Source organism: Homarus americanus, unplaced genomic scaffold, assembly GCF_018991925.1.
Source record: "Homarus americanus isolate GMGI-L3 unplaced genomic scaffold, GMGI_Hamer_2.0 scaffold16894, whole genome shotgun sequence".
Taxonomy (NCBI): Eukaryota; Metazoa; Arthropoda; class Malacostraca; order Decapoda; family Nephropidae; genus Homarus; species Homarus americanus.
This window is the reverse complement of record NW_024746541.1, coordinates 2,557,196-2,580,267: the sequence shown is the minus strand read 5'-3', so window position 1 is coordinate 2,580,267 and position 23,072 is coordinate 2,557,196. Positions and strand designations below refer to the sequence as shown.

At 41.5% G+C, this 23,072-nt stretch overlaps 2 protein-coding genes across 2 annotated transcripts; one reads left to right on the top strand and one right to left on the bottom strand.

Annotated features, from left to right (window-relative positions):
* The first annotated feature begins 18,969 nt into the window (after positions 1 to 18,969).
* LOC121879319 (ice nucleation protein-like) lies at positions 18,970 to 20,384 on the top strand. Its single transcript, XM_042385925.1, has 2 exons — positions 18,970 to 19,033; positions 19,846 to 20,384. Exons 1-2 carry the CDS (start codon positions 18,970 to 18,972, stop codon positions 20,382 to 20,384), a joined length of 603 nt encoding a protein of 200 aa, XP_042241859.1.
* A 213-nt stretch (positions 20,385 to 20,597) lies between these two features.
* Positions 20,598 to 21,833, bottom strand: LOC121879318 (extensin-1-like). Its single transcript, XM_042385924.1, has 2 exons — positions 21,773 to 21,833; positions 20,598 to 21,214 (listed from the first exon to the last, which is right to left on the bottom strand). The coding sequence occupies exons 1-2, from the start codon at positions 21,831 to 21,833 to the stop codon at positions 20,598 to 20,600; spliced, it is 678 nt and encodes a 225-aa protein (XP_042241858.1).
* Positions 21,834 to 23,072: the final 1,239 nt, after the last annotated feature.

The window sequence follows — 23,072 nt, the reverse complement described above, 5'->3', positions numbered from 1 at the left end:
TACACCTCTATCATATCGCCTCTTACTCTCGAGGGAGTGCAAATTAAGATGCTTTAACCTGTCTCTGTACTGGACGTTCCTAATGCGCGGGATTAGTCTTGTCATTCTCCTCTGAATTCCTACTAAGAATTCTATATCCATTCTGTAATACGGTGACCAGAATTGAACTGTGTAATCCAAGTGAGGTCTTACAAGCACAAGATATAGTTTCAGGATGACCTCTCTAGTTTTCTAACTAACACTCCTTTGTATGAACCCTAAATACTTTATTAGCCTTATTTCGAGCAAATACACTTTGTTTACTTGGCTTAAGATTCCTACTGATCACTATTCCTAAATCTTTCTCACCTCGGATTTCTCAATAACATCGTTGTTCATCTGATATGTGTTTTATCTGTTTACATCTCCTAGACTAAGTACTTTACAATTGTCCACATTGAATTTCATCTGCCATTTTTCAAACCATTCGAAAAATTTGTCGTAAAATTTGTCCCAGTTGACACCAACTGCCCTTGACAACCATTCATTGCCAAAGGAACGCTATGCTGTTAAAGGTGCACAGAGACTTTTCTAACACCCTGTACTTGCTAGTGCAACATTTCTCCTATGTAAACATATTTTAAATTATAAAAGTTGTTATTTAATTTATGAGCTGTCATAGTTTATGTATCTGAAAACCTTAGTTGTTGAAGTACAAAAATACATAAAAATCATCTCCCTTACAGTCTCACAAGGCGCAGGCCGCCGCTTGTCGTGATAGTCGTTGTCGTCGCCCAAGTTGACGACACACTACAAACTTGATGCAGGAGACAGGTTTACCCTCGAGGAGTGTTGACATAATCTGCCCCTTGTGAAGTGCTGTTTCCTTGTGTGGACTTATAAAGTGTTAAATTCTAAACCTCGTGACTGATGTCTTTTGCTTTATTTCTCAATTGTTTTTTCGGCTGTTATTTGATTAATTGATGGTCTCTGGTCACCACTAATAGTAATGACACTGAATTACTGCAGAAAGATACAAATCATACAAATTAATTATAATTGTGTTAGTTCTAACACAAATGGTATATGGAAAGGACAGAACGATACTTGGAACTTGCCTCAGATATCTGGGAATAGGTGTCAGAGAACAGAATATTGTAAAGTGATACATTTAGACATGTGCTAGAGAGTGAGAACTGTATCAAAGGAAGTAAAGATGAAAATGTCTTGAGAATTGTTGACCTGATATTATTGCACGATTGCGAAGCATGAAGCGTAGGAGCAAATTGCAAAAAAATACATGAAAGGAAAAATAAATTATGTGCGTGAGACCAATATGTTTGGTGGATAATATACTGAGAATACGACACACGGAAATAAAGACGAGAGGCAGAGATGAAGGAGTATTGTTCAGAATTGTTTTGAGGATATACTAAAAGACTGAAGAACGTAATATTGGCAAACAGATCTGGATGGTAGAAAGAGAACCAAGAAAAAGGAGATATGGGGTGAGGAAGGTCCTGTGTGTGTGTGTGTGTGTGTGTTTATTACCCATCTTTACCCAGGAATCTTACATATAGGCATAAGTCTTTTTCTTTTTCTTTTAATCGGGTGTATCTGTACCACTCTGACCCTGTGTGAACAGAAACTCGCATCCTTTAAAATAAAATAAGAAACTGAATAGACTGACCAACAGGATTCTTATAACACTCATTGAACCAAGGGTAGGGTACTTAATATTGCAAGGTGTCACAACGGGTGCCAGCGAGGAACGCTATCTTAACGTACTACCTCAGGGAGCAGCATTTCATGTTTAGTTAGTTCCATGTGGTGTTTAAATATAACAATATGGAAATTCGAAACTTATTGCATATTAAATGAGTGGGGGTGAGAGACGATGACATCCACATTCAGCCAGAGAGGAACATCAAATGTACACATTTCTAATGCTTCCGAAGTTAGGGTTGTCACCCATATATAAATATACGTACAACAATTTTGAAAGCACAAACACATACATAAATTGTACAGACGTAGATATTAAAGAAAAGCTGTGTTGTGTTTTGCACCCAAAATAAGCACCGCAAATGATATTCGTAAACTCACATCACAAACGTGAATAAACTTGCTGGAGAAGAAAGTTGTGGCGGACAGCCTAAGGCGCTGTGTCAAGACGGCGCTCGGGTGATGGAGGAAGGAAGTCATCACCGCTGGCCGAGGAAACGTAACAACAAACACACCAATATTATGAGCTTCGTCACCCTGACACTCAAGGGTGAAGGATGATGAAAAAATCAATAAAAAACAGCTCAAGATGCCTGTGGGGAAGGAAGGCAAGAATCACAAAGTACCACTGTGCCCATGAGCGGTAGTGAGCTTTAAGTGTTGTAGTCTAGTTTACTCTGGCCTACACTAAGCTGGATTTAGTGGCGGCTCTGAGGATTTGGTCAAGCTCCCCTTTTCACATTAGACTCATCTAGCCTTTCGTTAGACTAATTCACGTCAGGTCAAATGTCACCTCGTGCCAAGACTACTCGCACACATTCCTAGAAAGTGGCATGACACATACGGAATGTTTATCACCATTGCACCAGGATTAGTGACCTATGTCAGGTGCAAGTAATTTATCTCTACATTAGCACCCGTCACTAGTAGATCAGTGTCAAGTTGTCAACATTCCAAAGGGTCCGCCAAGTGAGAGGTTGTAGATGTATAAACGTAAGGTGACAGGAAGTATGACCTCACATATCAAGTGTTACCGCTAAATAACCACAAGGAAACAAGAAAACACGAAGTTCCCAAGCGCTTTCGTGTAATTCACATCTTCAGGGGTGAGTACAGACTAAGGAGTAATTATTGACGAGGAAAGTGACACTTGATTCTATAATGTTCCAACTGACAATTGAATTATAAGGTAATATTGAGGAGGCGTTATCCCAGTCTATGCAAATTCAGATCAAACAACAATGACCATAAATGGATAAATAATTATTTAAAGAACATTATTGGACAAAGGAAGGCTATGAGTAGGAGAATAAATAGTGGTGAAGTTTACCTCCGAGATTATTATAAGGTATTGGCCAGTAGGGTTAAGACCGAGATAAGAGGAATAATGAACTGAAGGTAGCAAGGGAGGCGAAGTCAAACCCCAAGGGATTCTTTCAAATGTATGAAACTAAAACACGAGAAAAGATTGGACCAATACAGTCAGATACCGGCGAGCTAACTGATAACTACAGAGAAATGAGCAGTAATCTGGATATATATTTTCAACAGTTTTCACCACCGAAAATTTAAACATGATACCCAAGGCACGGACTATATACAGAGATACTGAAGAAATAGATTAAGAGAGATAGTAGTGATTAGTAACGATGTTAGTAAGAAAATAGACAAGCTAAAGCCTAATAATTCACTAGGTCTTGATGAGATATTTGCCAGAGTGCAAGGGGAATGCACTTAAAAACGGGTGTAGTACCAGAATCCCGGGGTAGCGAATATAATACCGATTTTCAAGAAGGGAGATAGATCACTATCCTCTAACTACCGTCCAATCATTTTAACATCAATTGTAGGCAAATTACTGGAAGCAATAATTTCAAACTCTATTCGAAATCACCCGGAGAAGCACAATTTGATCAATGATTCCCAATATGGCTTCACATGCGAGCGTTCATAACTAACTAATCTATTAACATTCTTTTAAGCTGTTTTCGAATCAGTAGACGACAGGCACGACTATGATGTGGTATATCTTGACTTTAAAGCCCCGTCCACACGATCGAGCAGTGCCCGGCGGGCTTTGCCCGTTCAGGTGAAACTGTGTGTTGTGTACACACACAGGGTGGTTGGCGGCAGCCATAGTCGGGCGCCCGTAGCTAGTAGGTGGTCGGCAGTGGCTGGTGCGGTACGATCACCATGGTGTGACGCAGGAATAATCGCCGGACAGTTAAAGCGAAGAGCATAGCGTTGTGTACTATAATAATTGTTGCTATGTGCAAGGAAGAACCAAATGCAGAAAAGGGAATGGTGCAAGAGTGGTTAGGCCGAAGAAAAGTATTGGGAAGTCATGCCACGATTACGTGAAGTGCAAGATGGACATGAGCAAGACTTCACCAATTACATGAGAATGGACCCCAACACCTTTTACAAACTTCTAGCGAAAGTGGAACCATATATAAAAGAACAGGATACCAATATGAGGTATATCTGCAGAGGCTCGTCTAGAATCACCCCTCATATATCTTTCAACTGGGTGCACCACGTCACTTCAGTATAGAACGAGGATATCAAAAGTTGTCCCGCATAATACCTGCAACTTGTCAAGCCATGTATGAAGTACTGAAGGACTTGCAGGTGAGATTTGTAGTACATAAAATTCATTGAATAATGTTAGAATTATGATATGCATAGACAGGAAGCTATGGGACTAGAGTGAGGGGAGCGGCAGGAACGAAGAACACACACAAGTGTCCTCATTACATAATCCATAAACAATCTCCCGTTTATTGTCACGCCAATAATGTACATTGCATAAGCTTATTTGGTTATACACTGGACATCTGGACCGAGAGGGGAACATATACGTATCACATTTGCAGTACTTAACTCCATATCCGGTAGTAAACCACCAAGCAGGCTGACCATGATTTCGCTCAACGACGGGCACGGGCACTCCGCTGGTTTGCCCGCCAATTTTGCCCGATAACGGGCATTTAGAGCGTGACCGCTGGGCACTACTCGATCGTGTGGACGGGCCTTAAGCCTTCGACAGAGTCCCCCACGAAAGACTAATAAGAAAAGTGGAGGCTCATGGCATTGGAGGAAATATTCTAAAATGGATGAGGGCGTGGTTACAGGACAGGAAGCAACGAGTGAGCATTAACGGCACTAAATCAGATTGGCGTAACGTCACTAGTGGAGTACCCAAACGCTCAGTACTTGGACCAATATTATTTGTAATATACATAAACGACATAGATATCTGGTTAAACAGCAACTAAAGTAAATTGACTGATGACACTAAAATAGGGCGTGCAAATCTACAGGAAGATCTAAGCGAAAATCGAATGGGCCAGATAAAAAGGTAAAATAAAAATCTTGCAAAATACATAATAACTCTTGAATAAACGATATATATATATATATATATATATATATATATATATATATATATATATATATATATATATATATATATATATATATTCATTCAAGTAAATCACTGCAGTTGCCTTGATCCAGGTATATGCTGATAACCACAAGGAAAGAAAACACAAAGTTCCCAAGCGCTTTCGTGTAATTGACATCTTCAGGGGTGAGTACAGACTAAGGAGAAGTACAAAACAAGGTGAATATATACAGAGGAGGGTGAGATCAGGTGCACAATGGTCAGGTATTAGGTAATGGCACTACTAATCTTTAAAAGCACCTCAACGGTCGGTAATGAGTCAAGGGTAAGGTGACCCAACCTTCTCACCTGGTTACAAATCTTCTTAATTACAAAATTGTCCAGTTTGTACATGCCATTACTCAAATTCATGTTGACTGCTTCGGTAAATGTAACATTTATTAACTCATGCACTGTAAAACAAATGTTTAATTAAGAACTCCCCCAACAAGGCAGGCGGCTGCATTTACAAGGTTCCTTGCAAGAATGTAATATGTTCTACATAGGCCAGACGAGAAAAGATCTTATAACTAGACTTAAACAACATAAATATAGTGTTAGGACAGGCCAGTACTCCAATGATCTGTTCATTCATATGAGAGATAATAAGCATTAAAGAAAATTTGATCTTTTTTTTCCCAAGCCAAAATTGTGACTTTTTTATGTTACTTTTTTCCTTGTGACTTTATTTCCATTCACCCAAAATTCGAACCCTGCCTCATAAAATCCTGGATCCGCCCCTGTAAACACTGGTTTGGAAATAGAGTTGTAGATGGGTGGAACTAATTACCAAACACGTTCATTAACTCGAACACGCTGGAAAGTTTTAAATAAAGGTTGGGCAGATATATAAGGCGGTATGGGTTGGGTGTAAACAGGGCCGAGTAGTATGAGCCAATAGTTCCACTGCAGTTTCCTCCATTCTTTTGTTTTATTTACTTAGCAAAATGGACTCCAAAAGATGAGTGACCAAGGAAAGAAAAAAAGACAATGATAATTACCTTCAGTATCACGAAAGGAGACTCAGAAGTATGGCATATGTTTCGAAACCCTCAGTAATGATGCCATGGTCACACAGGGTAAGTTGATAATAATTTGCCCAAAAAGTCTACTTTGTAGCCAAGAAAGAAAGTCTTAAGAGAACGAGACTGGACAGTAGCGGAACATTTTCACGGCAATCGTCAAAGAGACGTAGAGCGAGGGGCGACCTGATAGAGGTGTATAAGTGGAAGGCAGGGCTAAACAAAGGGGACATTACAAAGGTACTCAAACTATACAACCAGGAGCGAACTCGTAACAATGGTTTTAAATTAGACAAATTTAGATTTAGGCGTGAAATAGGTAAACACTGGTTTGGAAACAGAGTAGTGGATGAATGGAACAAGTTACCAAATATCATCATTAACTCGAATACGCTGAATTGCTTCAAACATAGGTTGGATGCTCATATGAGCAATAGGGGTTGGGTGTAAACGGGACTGCTAGTATGGGCCAATAGGCCCACTGCAGTTTCCTCCATTCTTATGTTCTTATGTTCTTAAAGTTTTTCTCCTTTACATTATGTGCCAATATTTTTAAACTTAATTCCCTTGTTGTATTTTGCACCAGAAAATTTTTTGTTGTTGTTGTGAATTTATTCAGGAATTTTTGAGGAAACAGTTTCTCTCTTAATGCAAGACTAAACACACTGAATCTTTGTATTTTTGGTATTTTTCTTATATTTCAAAGTATGAGTCCATGATCACTTTTGTAAATTTTGTTGTTAACTTAACAATCTCACTACCGATGTAAACGATTTTTTTTTATTATTGTGCGAGAATGTTGGTCACTTCTACTGTTACTGCCCACACACACACACACACACACACATATCACTAAAGTTGCTCGTTCACAAGAAACCAACCACTGTCTGAACCACCTTATTCAGCAATCAAAGGTCATAGCCACACATCCGATCGTGCGGTTCAGTTCTGGTGCCCCTATTATAGAATGGATATAAATTCACTAGAGTCGGTGCAGCGAAGAATGACAAAAATGATTCCGGGACTTAGAAACCTTCCATATCAGGATAGGTTAAAGAAACTTAACTTGCATTCCCTAGAAAGACGAAGAGTGCGGGGAGATATGATAGAAGTATTTAAGTGGGTGAAAGAAATCAATGGGGATATAGATAAAGTTCTTATAATATCCGAGCAGGATAGGACTCGGACAACGGATTCAAGTTGGATAAGTTTAGGTTAGAGGGAGATAGGAAGAAACTGGTTCAAAATAGGAATTGGTGGACGAGTGGAACAAGCTTAGCAACTGTAGTAAATGCAGGAACTCTGGAAAGTTTCAAAAGGAGGCTGGATAGGCTCATGGATGAGAGAGTGGTAGTAACTCTCGACAGGAGCTGCCATGTGCAGGCCAACCGTCCTATTGCAGACTCCTTATTTTCTTATGTTCTTAAATAAGGCAGACTTCACCATCCTCTCCACTTGCTCCAACCACATGGCGAGTCACAGCAAAGTCGCTCCTCACCCACAAGTACAGCCAGTACTGGACACTCATGACTCCTCCACTTCATTAATACCTCCTGTATATTTTATTTCACATTTGTCATCTCATTTTAGCTTGTTACATAGGTCCGTCGTCATTTTGATCGGTTTTAAATTATAATGCTCTTTTTCTAGGAAGGTAAATTTTGGTATAAGGTATCGTTTTTGTATATCACCTCTGATGAGGAAAATGATTTTCCGAAACGTTAGTGATTATAGAAACCCAACTTAGTAAAAATTTTTTGTGTTTTCCTGGTTCTTGGGAACTTCGTGTTTTCTTCTTTCCTTGTGGCTATCAGCATATATATATATATAAAACAAAGAAGTATGTCTGTGTGTTTGTGTGTGTGTGTGTGTGTGTTGAGATCTCGACTTCATACCCATCTAGGTGATGATGGATGGTGTTATATATAGTGATGCATGGTGTTATATGTAGTGATGATGGATGGTATTATATTTAGTGATGTTGGATGATGTTATGTATGTAGTGATGATGGGTGGTATGTAGTGATGATGGATGGTATTATATTTAGTGATGTTGGATGATGTTATATGTAGTGATGAAGGGTGGTGTTATATGTAGTGATGATGGATGATGTTATATGTAGTGATGATGGGTGGTGTTATATGTAGTGATGATGGATGGTGTTATATGTAGTGATATGATGGTTGATGTCATTATGTAGTGATGATGGATGTTGTTATATGTAGTGATAATTAAACAATAAAATAATAACAGTTTAAATGCTAAAAAGATATACTTTGCTATACAGCCACCGGGTGTAGTGGGACTTACATACCGTTAATGAAATATTGATTGAAGAAGAAGTTTTGAGGAGTGACCAGTGAGACAAAATTTAAAGGCTTCCGATTGGGTGGCGTCAACCGTGGCTAGCAGAATGAGCCGCGGACCAAACATAGCATGGATGAAAGTGTTTCCTTGCTTCCTCTCACGAACAGTTCTATGTTGGATGCTCCAGAGTGGAAACTGGCAAGAAAATATGTACATACTTGCTGCTAATGGCAAAACCAAAATGTGGTCTACCCTAATGCACTACAGTATACGAGACAATGTGGAGCCTCCCGGAGGAACAACGTCAAGGAGATACGATAAAATATTGTATTAATAATTCAATAAAGGGTAAGAATAAGACCGAGTCTGTATATGGGTAAAATTACGGAAGGAAGAAAAAACTAATTATGGGAGGTGATTTACAGGCCCCAAGTCTTGGGAAAAGCAACTCAGCCAATATAATAGGTAGAACCCCGTAAATATAACTTAACCTGTATGTATTATGGGGATTTCAACTACATAAATATTGACTGGGACAACATTGTAAGATGACTATGAATCTGCAAAGAAGACTTCCTAGACGCAGCACCAGGACAATTTTGGAATAACCTAATTACAGAACCTACTAAGTGACAACATATTAAAATTTCAGTATTAACAAATAAAAAATATTATCAGAGATATCACAGTAGAGGAAAGAACTAGATAACAGTGATCACAGAGAAATCAGGTTCACCTAAATTGAAACGAAAACAATGACAATATGGTCCAAGTCCCAAACATTTGGTTGGCGGATTATCAGAGGTTAAGAAAGATTACCTAGGTGAGTCACTTACAAGACAGTCCATCGATCCCAGTAGGAAGGAAGTGGTCATAGATGACACAACAATTGATCATGACTATAATATATTCACTAGTATGCTACATAAAGCACAAGAACAAAATATACCATACAGAAAAATTAAGTCAAATAAGAATGAGCCAAGGTGGATGACCAGAGAACTTAAACATGACATAGGAATAAAGAAAGGAATATATAAAAAATTAAAGGGAGGGGAGGAGCAGCTCACAAATAGGTATAATGAACTATCTAGGAATGTTAAGAAAAATGTAAGAAAAGCAAAGAGAGACTATGAAATCAAAATAGCAAGAGAATCCAAGGCGAATCCCAAGGGATTTTTCCAGGTATATAGAACAAGGGTCAAGGACAAAGTTGGGCCTTTAAAGTCAGGGAGGGGAGAAGTGATAAATGGCAGTGAAGAAATAAGCAAAGCATTGAACAGCTACTTCTTATCAGTTTTCACAGAAGAAATTCGCGAGGAAATTCCAGAGGTGGAACTGATATTTAGGGGAAAGGAAGAAGAGAAATTAAAGAATATCACTATCAGAAAAGAGGATGTTCTTAAGAGGATAAATAAACTAAAGAAGACAAAATCCCAAGGGCCGGATGAAATTTTCCCTCGAGTCTTGAAAGAGTGTAGGGAACAGATTAGCGGACCCCTCGTAAATTTATTTACAAAATCATTAGACACCGGAGTTGTGCCAGACTTGTGGAAACAGACAAATGTAGTACCCATATTCAAAAAAGGAGACAGAGCATCAGCGTCAAATTACCGGTCGATCAGTTTGACGTCCAGTGGTGGGGAAATTTCTTGAAACAATTATAATAAATAAATAATAATAATTGACGGTTTATTGAAAAAGTTCTGCAGCCCGAAGGCTGAAAATATACTTTGGACATAAATGACTTATTACATACATTAGTGGTTTAACAAAAGCCTTCATTAGAGAAAGGTAAAGGAACATACAGTGAACATATAGATTATTGTAGGTGTTGAACAGCAAAAACGTAGTGTAGTAACTCCCTCCCAGATGGTGTTAGGAGGAACCTCACGTGGTGTAGTAATTCCCTCACAGATGGTGTTATGAGGGGCCTCACGTGGTGTAGTAATTCCCTCACAGATGGTGTTATGAGGGGCCTCACGTGGTGTAGTAATTCCCTCACAGATGGTGTTATGAGGGGCCTCACGTGGTATAGTAATTCCCTCAGAGATGGTGTTATGAGGGGCCTCACGTGGTGTAGTAATTCCCTCACAGATGGTGTTATGAGGGGCCTCACGTGGTGTAGTAACTCCTTCACATATGGTGTTATGAGGGGCCTCACGTGGTGTAGTAATTCCCTCACAGATGGTGTTATATGAGTGAAGTGTGGTTCCAGGCCTTCCTATGGTAGACGGATTAACACATCGCTGGTTGTTGGGTCTCATGGGCCATTATCACTGGGTACCTGGGACCTCACTGTGTGAAGGTTAACTTGGGTACTACTGTTACTGTTGAGTTCTCACTGACTTAAGCACTGTTCACCACTGTTCACCTCTGTTTAACACTGGTTCCATTCCTTTCCTAAATGAAATAGTAACTTCTGGCGAGAACATGTTGATATTCCGGTGGGGAGGAGGGTTCAGGGGAGGGAGTTGGTATGAGCCAACATAACAGTTGACCTGGCTGCTCCGAGAGGAGCGCCAGTGCGTCGTGACAGATAAACTCGATTCTCAACATTAGGTTTACAAAGAAAATCTTGTCTAACAAATCTGGTGACGTTTTTAGGAAAAGTCTTCGGATGGTAGATAATGACGAAATTACGATTATATTTACTTAGACTTTATGTAAAGCATTTGACAGAAATTACCGCATCAGAGGCTTCTAGGAAAAATTAAGGCTCTTGGTATCGAGGAAGTTGTAAATTGGATAAAATCATGGCTCACCGATGGAACGCAGAGGGTCAGCGTAGACGGTGTTAAATATGAGTGGGGCCATGTAACCAGTGGGGTTCCCTATGGGTCAGAACTAGGCCCATTCTTGTTCATAATCTACATAAACGATCTAGATATTGGGATCAGCAGTGATATAAGCAAGATTGCGGATGACACCAAAATAGGGCGGCAAATTAATTCAGGGCAGGATGCAAATGCATTACAGGAAGATCTAAATAAACTGCAGGGGTGGTCTGAAAAATGGCAAATGAAATTCAACACCAGAGGAGAAGTCGACTTGTAAAGAGACATAAAGGGGTACTTATAGCGGACCTGCAGCCTGAAAACAGTGCGTTAATGTTCGAAATAAGGCAAACAGAGTATTGGGTTTTATATCTAGAAGTGTAAGTAACAAGAGTGCAGAGGTCTTATTGCAACTATATCTTGCGCTAGTTAGGCCACACCTCGATTATGCGGTTCAGTTCAGTTCTGGTGCCCCTATTATAGAATGGATATAAATTCACTAGAGTCAGTGCAGCGAAGAATGACAAAAATGATTCCGGGACTTAGAAACCTTCCATATCAGGATAGGTTAAAGAAACTTAACTTGCATTCCCTAGAAAGACGAAGAGTGCGGGGAGATATGATAGAAGTATTTAAGTGAGTGAAAGGAATCAATAAAGGGGATATAGATAAAGTTCTTATAATATCCGAGCAGGATAGGACTCGGAGCAACGGATTCAAGTTGGATAAGTTTAGGTTTAGGAGGGAGATAGGAAGAAACTGGTTCACAAATAGGGTGGTGGACGAGTGGAACAAGCTTAGCAACTTTGTAGTAAGTGCTGGAACGCTGGATAGATTCACGGATGATAGAGAGTGGTAGTAACTCTCGACAGGAGCTGCCATGCACAGGCCAACCGGCCTGTGCAGACTCCTTATTTTCTGATGTTCTTACGTCCTACCGTTGCCTAGCGGATGAGCCGCCCGGAGGGCAGCAGTTCTGCTAGTATATATATATATATATATATATATATATATATATATATATATATATATATATATATATATATATATATATATATATATATATATATATATATATATATATATATATATATATATAAGACGATACTGTAACACACACACAAACATATATGTATTTGAATATACTGCACATTACACAAAGTCAAACGTGGATACACACCATATTACGATTGTACTTTTGTAAGAACACAAAAACACACACATAAGCGCACATATTTTTATACACATTTCTAATACAATTCTTATATAGTGTACAACTACATATATTCATTTAGACATGATAAAACACAAGCATACAATTGCTCTCTCTCAACACCACCATAGTTTGCACATTTACTGGTGTTGTCTTTAAAATATTCTAGGCATAAGGAGAATGGTTAACGCCATACACATTTCGTGTCAGAGTGAATTATCAGTTCCCCCTCACAGCTCCTCTCCGCTACCGAAACAGGCTCCAACACTGGCCATTTGTCCCTATTTCAGAAATTAAAGTGTCCCTTACCAGGACACCGCCTACCCTTCCTCTCTCCCTTGAGCATTTGTCCTCATTTAATTTATTAGCCAGTATCCGGCATGTTCCCCATTCAGGGAATAGTTTGTTGTTACGAGTCTTCTAGCGATGGATATATACAGTATGTTTGTAGAAGTTTTGTTTTGTTAACTGCCGTTTAATTCACTCCATCCTATATATTACCATGAAACTGCTTATACTCATTCTGCCTCCTATCATTGTTCCTTTCCCAAATTTTCCTTCCTTCTTATTATCACTTCTGACATATTATTTCACCTACATTTTCCTCGTTTACTCATATGATTCATCCAGTTTTTAATTAAAAGAGAAATTTAAGGACTCAGCATCATTACAGAAAAATAACGATTTTCGGGTGGATAGTTTCGGTGATGGTGGTGTGAGGCAACAGTACTGCTGAGAGGCTGTTCACCACCATCACTCATGTCATACTGTATTATCCAGAGGAAATAATTTATCTTATCATTGATGACACCCTTCACTTCTACACTGTTATTCAACTGTATAAGAATGAACCTTCAGAGGGGGAAAACAAAATATTATTTTATGTACACAAGAAGTATTTATAATTTTAAATGAATTATAATTATGAGTCGTTATAATTACTGTAGTCTGCATACTCCGATAAGGTGATACTTTTTTTAAATCATAGAGTTTTAAGGTTACATGTATGTAAAGTTAATTCACCCATTAGAACACATGTGTTTCATACATGTGAAAAGTTTATATATAATTATGATACTGTTGCTGTTGTCACACCATCACAGGAAAGAGGAGGAAAAAGTCTTGCCTTAAAAACAGTGCAAGAAGCATTAGGACTAAACAGCTCCTGCACTCTCCTACACATCTCAGTGACACTCTTATGGTTAAACTGTATCCATCACAAACATAACCAGTGATACGGTATATTATTCACCATAAGGTCCTCATAATCACACCCATATACTGTGTTGTATTTTCCTCACACTCATCATTACCATCCATTTACATCATGTGCCTGTGGTGGTTGGTCAACGGTGATCATCAACAGATTAATAGTGTGTGTGTGTGTGTGTGTAATAATAATAATAATAATAATAATAATAAGCTGCCCGAAAGGCTGAAAATATACATCGGACAGAAATGGCATTAAAAAGACATGGGGTGGGTGAGTCGTTTAACAAAAGCTTTCATTACTAAAAGGAGAAGGACGTGAATTGAATATACAAATTATAGTTTATAGTTTATTGCCCGGGTTGGTCTCTTGCCCAACTGTGTGAGGTCACGTAGGCCACGTGGTGCAGTAACTTGTCCGTATATGTAAACATGAAGGACCTCTCGTGATCATGCAGACACCGAGTGGTGTTCACGTGGTGTAGTATCTCGTCTTTGGGTGTTGATATGACCTCGCGTGGTCATGGGGACACCGAGTGGTGTTCACGTGGTGTAGTATCTCGTCTTTGGGTGTTGATATGACCTCGCGTGGTCATGGGGACACCGTGTGGGAGGGGTGGTAACATAGTGCCTCACTCTCTTCTAAGTGGCATTGTGTTATAGAACCTAGGTGACATCCTTAATAACTCATATCATTGTATCAAAGCTGGATGATCGTCATACTCGATTACGAATGATAGCAAAGTAGTAGTAATAGTGTGTATGTGTTGTGGTTAACTATTGCTTTCAACTTAGGAATAATAATATTAATAATAATAATAACAATAATAATACTACTACTACGTGGCCTCCAGCCTCCCCTGATAGCCACAACTTCGCCGCCATTTTATTACCTCGGTATTAACTATCGTAATACATATGTAGCTATCCTAGCTGTGTTGAATTAGTTGAGCCGCAGATCTATGCAGCATTCAGTGACTGTAACCTCATAGTCAATATCTGCAACTGTTGTTGGCTTTGGGGCCGAAGCTCTTGTTCCCCTGAGGCAGAGCAAAGTCGACCGAAGGAGAGAGAAGGACAGTCGACATCTCATCCAGGCTGTAACATAACTTCTGGGCTGCTGCTTCTGTTCGGAGATCACCTCCGCGAGTCTGGCATTGAAACATCTTGCACTTGGTCCCATCCCACCAGAGATTGTGAACACTAGACGAGTGAAGCTGCCTTGAGCAACGTTCTGAAATCTCTCCCCACATGCCCTTATCTTGTCGTTCTCGTTCCTCCTGTGTGCAGCATCGAGAGCTAAATTACGTTGACATGCGGCCGTGGAATCAAAATCCTAATGTCGAAAAGGGCTCACTGTCCCCGCGTCCAGAATCCTCGATCTCTGACGTCAACACGGGCTTCATTGGATGTGTTTGAAATCCTATGTTGGAAGATCTCACCATCCAATGGAAGGAGGGTCGGTTCTACCATGACATCACGGCAAATTTCCTTCAACATATTTGCTGTGAGATCCCTTACTTCGTCATGCCTCATGCATATGAAGCCCCCTTTCTTGCACACGATGGCGTGATCGACGTCATAGGAAGAGCCACACACGCATTGGGAGGGCAAACCTTCTACTAGCCTACTGTTCCTTAGAGCAATGGGATCTGTAAATTCTTGTTTATTGAGACTGAAACCATTTGTCCTTATCGGTAACGTAGTTAACCAGTTCGAGGCGCCCATCTCCTGTGCTATAGCTACTTTTTTTCAAATTCTCTGGTACTTGCAGTATCAGTTGCTGCAACTTATCACTTTGGCCGTGCTGTCGTTCTGTCGTTATGGACTTTCGAATCTTGTTTACTTCGCTGGTATCCACCTCCCCTGTTGCGTTCTGAGCTATTATGTGGTCCGTGAGGGCTGTCGTGAGCTTAACTGAGTTTTGATGTTCGGTGGCAGAATCTCCTCTGGATTGGTCAGTCCCATTCCTCCCAGTCTCCGTGGTAGTGCAAGGAGCGATCTTTCTGCTGGGGTTAAGTGAGGGTGTTTCACTAATTTGGGAATGAAATTGACGCTGATAGCTTCTTCCAGAGGGTGGAGAAGGGGTACGATATTAGGGATAGTGCGCATCATGTAGTTCCAGCGATGCTTGACTCCATGGGTGAATGCCGCAAAAGTCGCATGTGGCTCTGTGTTAGCAATCTCAGACATAGCTTGGATTTCCCTAACCCACTCATTCATCTTTCCCGTTACGTCCTCGGTCTTGAAGTCCGTCGTGCCAATTACTGTGCCTAGATGTCTTTGGCCATCCTTTGTTATTTTGACCTCACTTCCACCGAACACCTCCATTGCCAGTTCATAACGTTCTGGCTTCATAATGAGGAAAGACTTGCTGGCGTTTGGGTGGTACCCTATATGTGGGCCTCGTGATGTTACCAAGTCCCACCACTTTTTGATTACCTCCACTTTTCCTTCTGTAAGGTCATCAGCATATGCCACTTCCTTGACCTCAGTTGTTTCAAATTTTATTATGTGTTGGAGCACGGATAAGCCTATTGCGTACATTGCCATTGCAACAGGGTCCCCAGGCGTTGTTCCCTCTGTTGACTGTATGATGGTATCACCTCTTAGAGCCTTGTTGTTTACTATATGAAAGTTCTGGTGGATTCCTATAGGAGTTTTCAATATACATTGCAAAGCTTGGACACTTGATCTTGATGTTGTGCAGTGCGGCCTTGCGGTTAAGTATGTTGAATGCGTTTGAAGCGTCCACCAGGAGAACGGCCACACAAACGCGCTGCTCAAATATCGTTCTCATGGCGTGAATGGCAGCTTCCCCTCCAGCTTGATGGCCAACACAAATTATCAGGCTACCTGTTGTAGCCCTGACATCATCCTTTACCACCTCCATTATGCATTTTCCGATGATCCGCTTCAGCACTTCCCCCACCCCTATAGGCCTACATCCTGTATTCTTATCCAGAGGAATGAGGCGGCAGGCCGTCAGATCATGGAGGTGTTGGCAGCACGAGGTTGCCAGCTTTCTTGCAAGGACGGCAATGGCCGTGCAGAGATCACTTGCTACGGGGCCAATCTTGTTAGTGCTGAGGGTGACTCTCCAACCGTTTGCATCCAGACCTGAAGGGCCTGCACCTCCCTGAGTCTTCAGTGCCCTTTTCCACACCATACCTTCTGTTATTTTCTCGAACAGGACAGCATTTGGTGGGATATAGGCACCCTGGAACCTGATGCCTTCATCTTCACTTGCAGGGGGATGTTTTGCTTTCAGTTGTTTTAATTGCTCTCTGTTTATTGGCCGAACTCCACTGGAGGATTCCTCTGTGAGAGATCTTACCGCCAAAGACACAATTCCCGCACGCATTTTGTTTCCAAACTTTCTTGCAACGTCATCGGTGTTTTTGCTTTCCGTCTTTGTAGATTTTAGTCTCTCCTACCTAATTGAAAGAGCGTGGCTGCCGGAAGGCTGAAAATATACACTTACATAATTGGGGATTGGGTCACTTGAATGACAAATAATATGCAGGTAACATAAATGATACAAATATGATATATAATGACTAGGTGGGTATTTCAACATAGTAAGAGTGCAAAAAGGTAAGATTGGCTGGGAGTGAATACTCTGGTTGACTACGAGTTGTTGATAATTTCGACAATGGTTTGGATTGGGCTGTTCTTATAGCAATCAGTACGTGCTCGTGTGGGCTGGATGCGATTGTGGTGTCGAACAGCAATTCTCGGACGAGGGATCTCGGGTGGAAGTAGGAGCCGGTGTCGAGGATGACGCAGAAGCTTCTCACCAAATTTTCAAATGAGGTCATGGTGTTGATCAAAGAGAGCAGAGAGGGTTAGTGTGTTGAGCTCTTCTTGATATGTGGAGTAGGAGGAGGAGAGAATAATCTTGGATGCCCTCTTTTGCACTTTTTTAGGTGTTTCCGTTGTGAGGTATTTAGGAAGGAAGACCAGGCAGAGGAGGCGTAGTTGAGCTTGGGAAGTATGAATGTTGAGTAAATACTCAGGAAATCCAAGGGACTTGAGTCGTCTGGAGGTAGTGGAGACGAAAACTGGAGGATTTGACAACTGTACTGACGTGTGTTTTCCAACTCAGTTTGTTATCTATGGTGACACCGAGGAGTTTAGTGGAGTTCATAACCTGGAGTGTATTGGGGCCTAAAGTAATGGAGGGAGATGGGACAACGTCGGAGGAGAGGTTGATGTGTATAACCATGGTCTTGGTATGGTTGATGATGACGTGGTTGTTGGTGGCCCAATTTTGGAGACTGTTCAATAAATCCTGAAGGGTGGTGTAGTAGGGAGTCGAGTTGTTGACACTGATCCTAATGGTTGAGTTTTCGACATATTTCCAGGAGCAGGGGTTTCTCTTAGGGCATCATTGATAAGCATACTGGATTAGAGCGGGGGGACGCCACAGGTGAGTGACTTAAAAGTGGAGACAGCCCCTCGGAAGCGTACGGCTTGGCGTAGGTTATTAAGGAAATCTGTAAGCCATGGTATAAGACTTCTTTGTACCCCGAGGTTGGTAGCTTTGTTGATGATTCAATTGTGGTCGACTTCGTCAAATGCTTTGGTGAAGTCAATGAAGGCGACAGCCACATGCGTCTTTCGTTTTTCCAGATGGCGGTATATGTAGTCGAGAGAGCTGACAAGACAGTGAGTGGTGGAGGAAGTTTACATTGTTGCCAAATTGCTGTGGATCAATGGAGCCTTCAGTATCAGCATAAGCTCGGTCAAACACGAAACTTTCGCAGATTAAGCTGGGTATTGGAGTGATGGCAATGGGTCGTAGCTCACTTAAAGATTGTTGGCTGGTTGACTTGGGCACTGGTGACATATATGAAGTCTTCCAGTCAGCTGGGCATCTTGCTTGGCTGAGGGAAACATTGATGACGGAGTAGAGGGGTTAAGCTAGTTCCGGGGGACAACTCCTTGTAGAGTTTCATTGGAAAGTTGATGGGGTTGGTGGATCGCTTTAACTTCAATTTGTCCAGATGTTTTGCTTCTTCAAATTCTTCCACTAAGTCAGTGGGAAATGGAACTGGTAGGTAAGCAGGGAGATTGGTTGTGGAATGCCTGGGGAGCGTCTGGCATATAGTTGAGAAATGATTGTTTCATTCCTCAGCTGCGTCACCATTAGTGAGATGGCTAAGGAATGGGAAGCGGTGTGTATTATTATTTAGTCCACAGAGTTCTTCAATCTTACCGTACCACTGACTGATGTTGGTTTGCTTCAGGTGTTTTAACTTGGTTGGGTAGTGAGACTTCTGTGCAGTATGTATTTCGTGAATGACTTTGTTGCGAAGGGACCTGTAGCGGTTGTGGCCATTGAGATAAAAGGTGCTGTCTTTCTGTTGCATAAGTCTTTTGATCCGAGGTGTGATCCAGGGCAAGTCAGCTGGGTCACTTGGGTGTGAATTGACGGACTTCTCGTGGAAGAAGTGGTGGTAAGCTTCCGTGGTGGTGTTATTATAATTGTTTTCATTTGGGTTCCACGTCATCTACACAAAGTACTTCAGTCCAGCGATGGTGAACTATCCACTGCCCGAAGAGACGCACTACAGAGTCAGTAATCGGCCTGTAGGTCTTGGTGTAGGGTCTCTGCACTTGGCTGGTAGTGGGAGATGGAGACCAGAACACTGATAGATGTGTGCTACACCCAAACATTGGTTGAGGAGGTTGGTGTGTGTGTGTGTGTGTGTGTGTGTGTGTGTGCGTGTGTGTGTGTGTGTGTGTGTGTGTGTGTGTGTGTGTGTGTGTGTGTGTGTGTGTGTGTGTGCGTGTTGGGAGGGGCAAACTTTTCGAACACCATAAGAGAGTGTGTCACACCAGCGCTCACCAATATCAACAGAACGTTATGACAAAACAGTCAACACTGCCACATTTATTATTTATTTTTATCTTTAATCTAAAAACATTTTCACGCATTTAGTATTTGTTTCTTCTATTTATTTTCAGAAAATTTGACTTTCGACATGTTTGGCCCAAATCCATATTATTCTAAACTTTGTGTTCGGGAAAAGAGTAAATGAATAAACATGAGGGAGGAACATGGCCACGGACCGCCCATGACACAACACCTGCAGTATACTGTATGTCTCACTAACATTACTGCTGGTGGAGAACAACTGGTGGAGTGTCTACTACCACAGCTGGTGGAGTGTCTACTACCACAGCTGGTGGAGTGTCTACTACCACAGCTGGTGGAGTGTCTACTACCACAGCTGGTGGAGCTTCCACTATCACAGTTGGTGGAGCATCTACCACCACAGCAGGTGGAGGGTCCACTACCACAGCAGGTGGAGGGTCCACTACCACAGCTGGTGGAGGGTCCACTACCACAGCTGGTGGAGGGTCCACTACCACAGCTGGTGGAGGGTCCACTACCACGGCTGGTGGAGGGTCCACTACCACAGCTGGTGGAGGGTCCACTACCACAGCTGGTGGAACTTCCACTACCACAGCTGGTGGAACTTCAACTACCACAGCTGGAGGAACTTCCACTACCACAGCTGGTGGAACTTCCACTACCACAGCTGGTGGAACTTCCAACTACCACAGCTGGAAGGAACTCACTACCACAGCTGAGGTGGAACTTCCGCTACCACAGCTGGTGGAACCCTTCCACTACCACAGCTGGTGCAGGCATCTACTACATTTAGCTGGTGGAACTTCTAACTACCACAGCTGAAGGAACGCTTCCCACTACCACCACAGCTGGTGGAACATCTACTACCACAGCTGGTGAACTTCAACTACCACAGCTGAGAACTTCCACTACCACAGCTGGAACTTCCGCTACCACAGCTGGTGGAACTTCCACCTACCACAGCTGGTGGAGCATCTTTACTACTGCAACTGAGCCAGGAACTTCGCTTCTACCTACAGCTGGAGGGAACTTCCACTACCACAGCTGGTGGAACTTCGCTACCACAGCTGGTGGAACTTCCACTACCACAGCTGGTGGAGCATCTCCTACTACCACAGCTGGTGGAACTTCAACTTCTACAGCTGGAGGAACTTCCACTACCACAGCTGAAGGTGGAACTTCCACTTCACAGCTGGTGGAACTTCCACCTACCACAGCTTTTGGAGCTTCCCATGTCACAGCTGGTGAAAGTCCACTACCATAGCTGGTGGAACTTCCCCTACCACAGCTGGTGGTGGAACTTCCCACTACCACAGCTGGGGGAACTTCAACTACCACAGCTGGAGGAACTTCCACTACCACAGCTGGTGGAACTTCCACTACCACAGCTGGTGGAACTTCCACTACCACAGCTTTTGGAGCTTCCCATATCACAGCTGGTGGAAAGTCCACTACCATAGTTGGTGGAACTTCCACTACCACAGCTGGTGGAACTTCCACTACCACAGCTGGTGGAACTTCAACTGCCACAGCTGGTGGAACTTCCACTACCACAGCTGGTGTAACTTCCACTACCATAGCTGGTGGAACTTTCACTACCACAGCTGGTGGAACTTCCACTACCACAGCTGGTGGAACTTCCACTGCCACAGCTGGTGAAGTTTCCGCTTATGCAGTTAGTGAAGTGTCCAGTAAGACAAAGATAAAGTGTTTTGACACGTCTCATTGGTTACACACTAAAGATGTTGCTTCTATTTGTAAGGCATTTTCCATTTTCAAGGTGCAGTTCTTAAGATACTGGTATATAAATTAATATTCTTCTCTCCCATTAAGAACACGGCAACATATGCTTGACAGTATGTTTATAATGTGTGTTTGTCGTATTTGTGTTTACTAATTTCAGATTATAAACAATGACTAGAGCACCTTTACAATACTGACCACTGTTGGTGACATAACGTCTTGCACCCAAACTTCAGTGATCAGCTCTTATTATGACAGTAACTTAATTTGTTAAAATGTGGCTTATTGTCTAATTCGAAAAGCTTATTACAATTTATTATTAAATGATTAACCAAACATGGTAATGTATACCAGACCCACGTGGCTGACACCTTGTTGACTCGTAGATGTCTGAGTGTGCACTTCATTGCATATTGCTTATAAACTTTCACGTAAATAAATAAAATATAAGAAGGTAAAACTGTTACCTCCAGCACAGCCAATGATCAACGAGAACCTTTCCCAGTAGAAGGATTCTGTTCTTATCATAGATAATGAAGATGCATTACAAAAACTCATTAGCAGAATAGTGGAAAAAGTTGAAAAATATGGTTTAAGAGTTAATGCTGTAAAGACGAAAGTAGTGTTTATTTACAAATTGAATTTAAATAAAAATTATGGTAGGCAACAGGGAACCTAAACAAGTGAAAAATTTTGTTTAGTATTTGGGAAGTAACATTAGTGAGGAAAAAATCAAAACAATAAACGGTCAAACAAAAACAGCGTTTAATAGTCTAAAAGACCTAATGAAAGGGAACATTAACTTCAATTTGAGAAAAAAGTCTGCTGAAAGTCTTTGAGTGGCAATGATTATTGTATGGGTCAGAAGCCTAGACACGTTCAGTAAACACCAGAAAGAAGTTGGGAGTCTTTGAAATGTGGTGATACAGGTTAATGCTAAGAATTAGCTACACTGACAGGTAAACAAATTAAGAAACACCTAAGATTAGCAAAAACTTCAAGTGAAATACTTAAAACGTAAATAAAAAAAATTAGATACTTTGGTCATATAATTAGGATGAGAGGATAATTAGAGAAATATTAAAGGACACAGTTGAGGGTAGGGGGCCAGTGGGAGGCAGAGACTGGGATGGATGAATGAAATACAAAATTGGATCACCAGAGAGATGCAAAACCTTATGAAGTTGAAAAAGCAGATCGGTCCCATCTTGATGCCTTGGGGGATGTCGCAGATAAGTGATTGCGAGGCGGAGACAGCCACTCGGAATCATACCGTTGGTTACTAAGGAAGTCCCTAAGCCATGGTATGAAACTTCTCCGAAAGTCGAGGCTTTGCTGATAATTAAACTGCAATTGACTTATGACGAATACCTTGGTGAAATCAATGAAGGCAATAGCCACAGAATGTCTTTACTTTTTTTCAAGATGGTGGTATATATAATCGAGAGAGCTGACAAGACAGTAGGTGGTGGAGGAAGTTTTCAGATTGCCTAATTGCTGAGGATTTATGGAGCCTGCAATATCAGCAAAGGCCTAGTCAAAAACGAAAATTTCGCACAATAAGCTGGGTATTGGGTGATGGCAATGGGTCGTAACACTTTAAGAACTGTGGGCTCGTTGACTTGGGCACTGGTCATATATATGAGGTCAGCTGGGCATCTTGTTTGACTGAGAGAAGCACTGATGATGGAACAGAGGGGTTTAGCTAGTTCCGGGAGAATTCTTTGCAGAGCTAAATTAGTAGGTCAATAGGGGTGGTAGAGCGTT

Coding starts and splice junctions, on each gene's coding strand:
- LOC121879319 (XM_042385925.1), top strand. CDS start 18,970: ATGTATTTCGTGAATGACTTTGTTGCGAAGGGACCTGTAGCGGTTGTG. Junction 19,034..19,845: donor TGTGGCCATTGAGATAAAAG/GTGCTGTCTTTC, acceptor CTACTACCACAG/CTGGTGGAGTGTCTACTACC.
- LOC121879318 (XM_042385924.1), bottom strand. CDS start 21,833: ATGATAAGAACAGAATCCTTCTACTGGGAAAGGTTCTCGTTGATCATT. Junction 21,215..21,772: donor GATCATTGGCTGTGCTGGAG/GTAACAGTTTTA, acceptor AAACTTCACCAG/CTGTGGCAGTGGAAGTTCCA.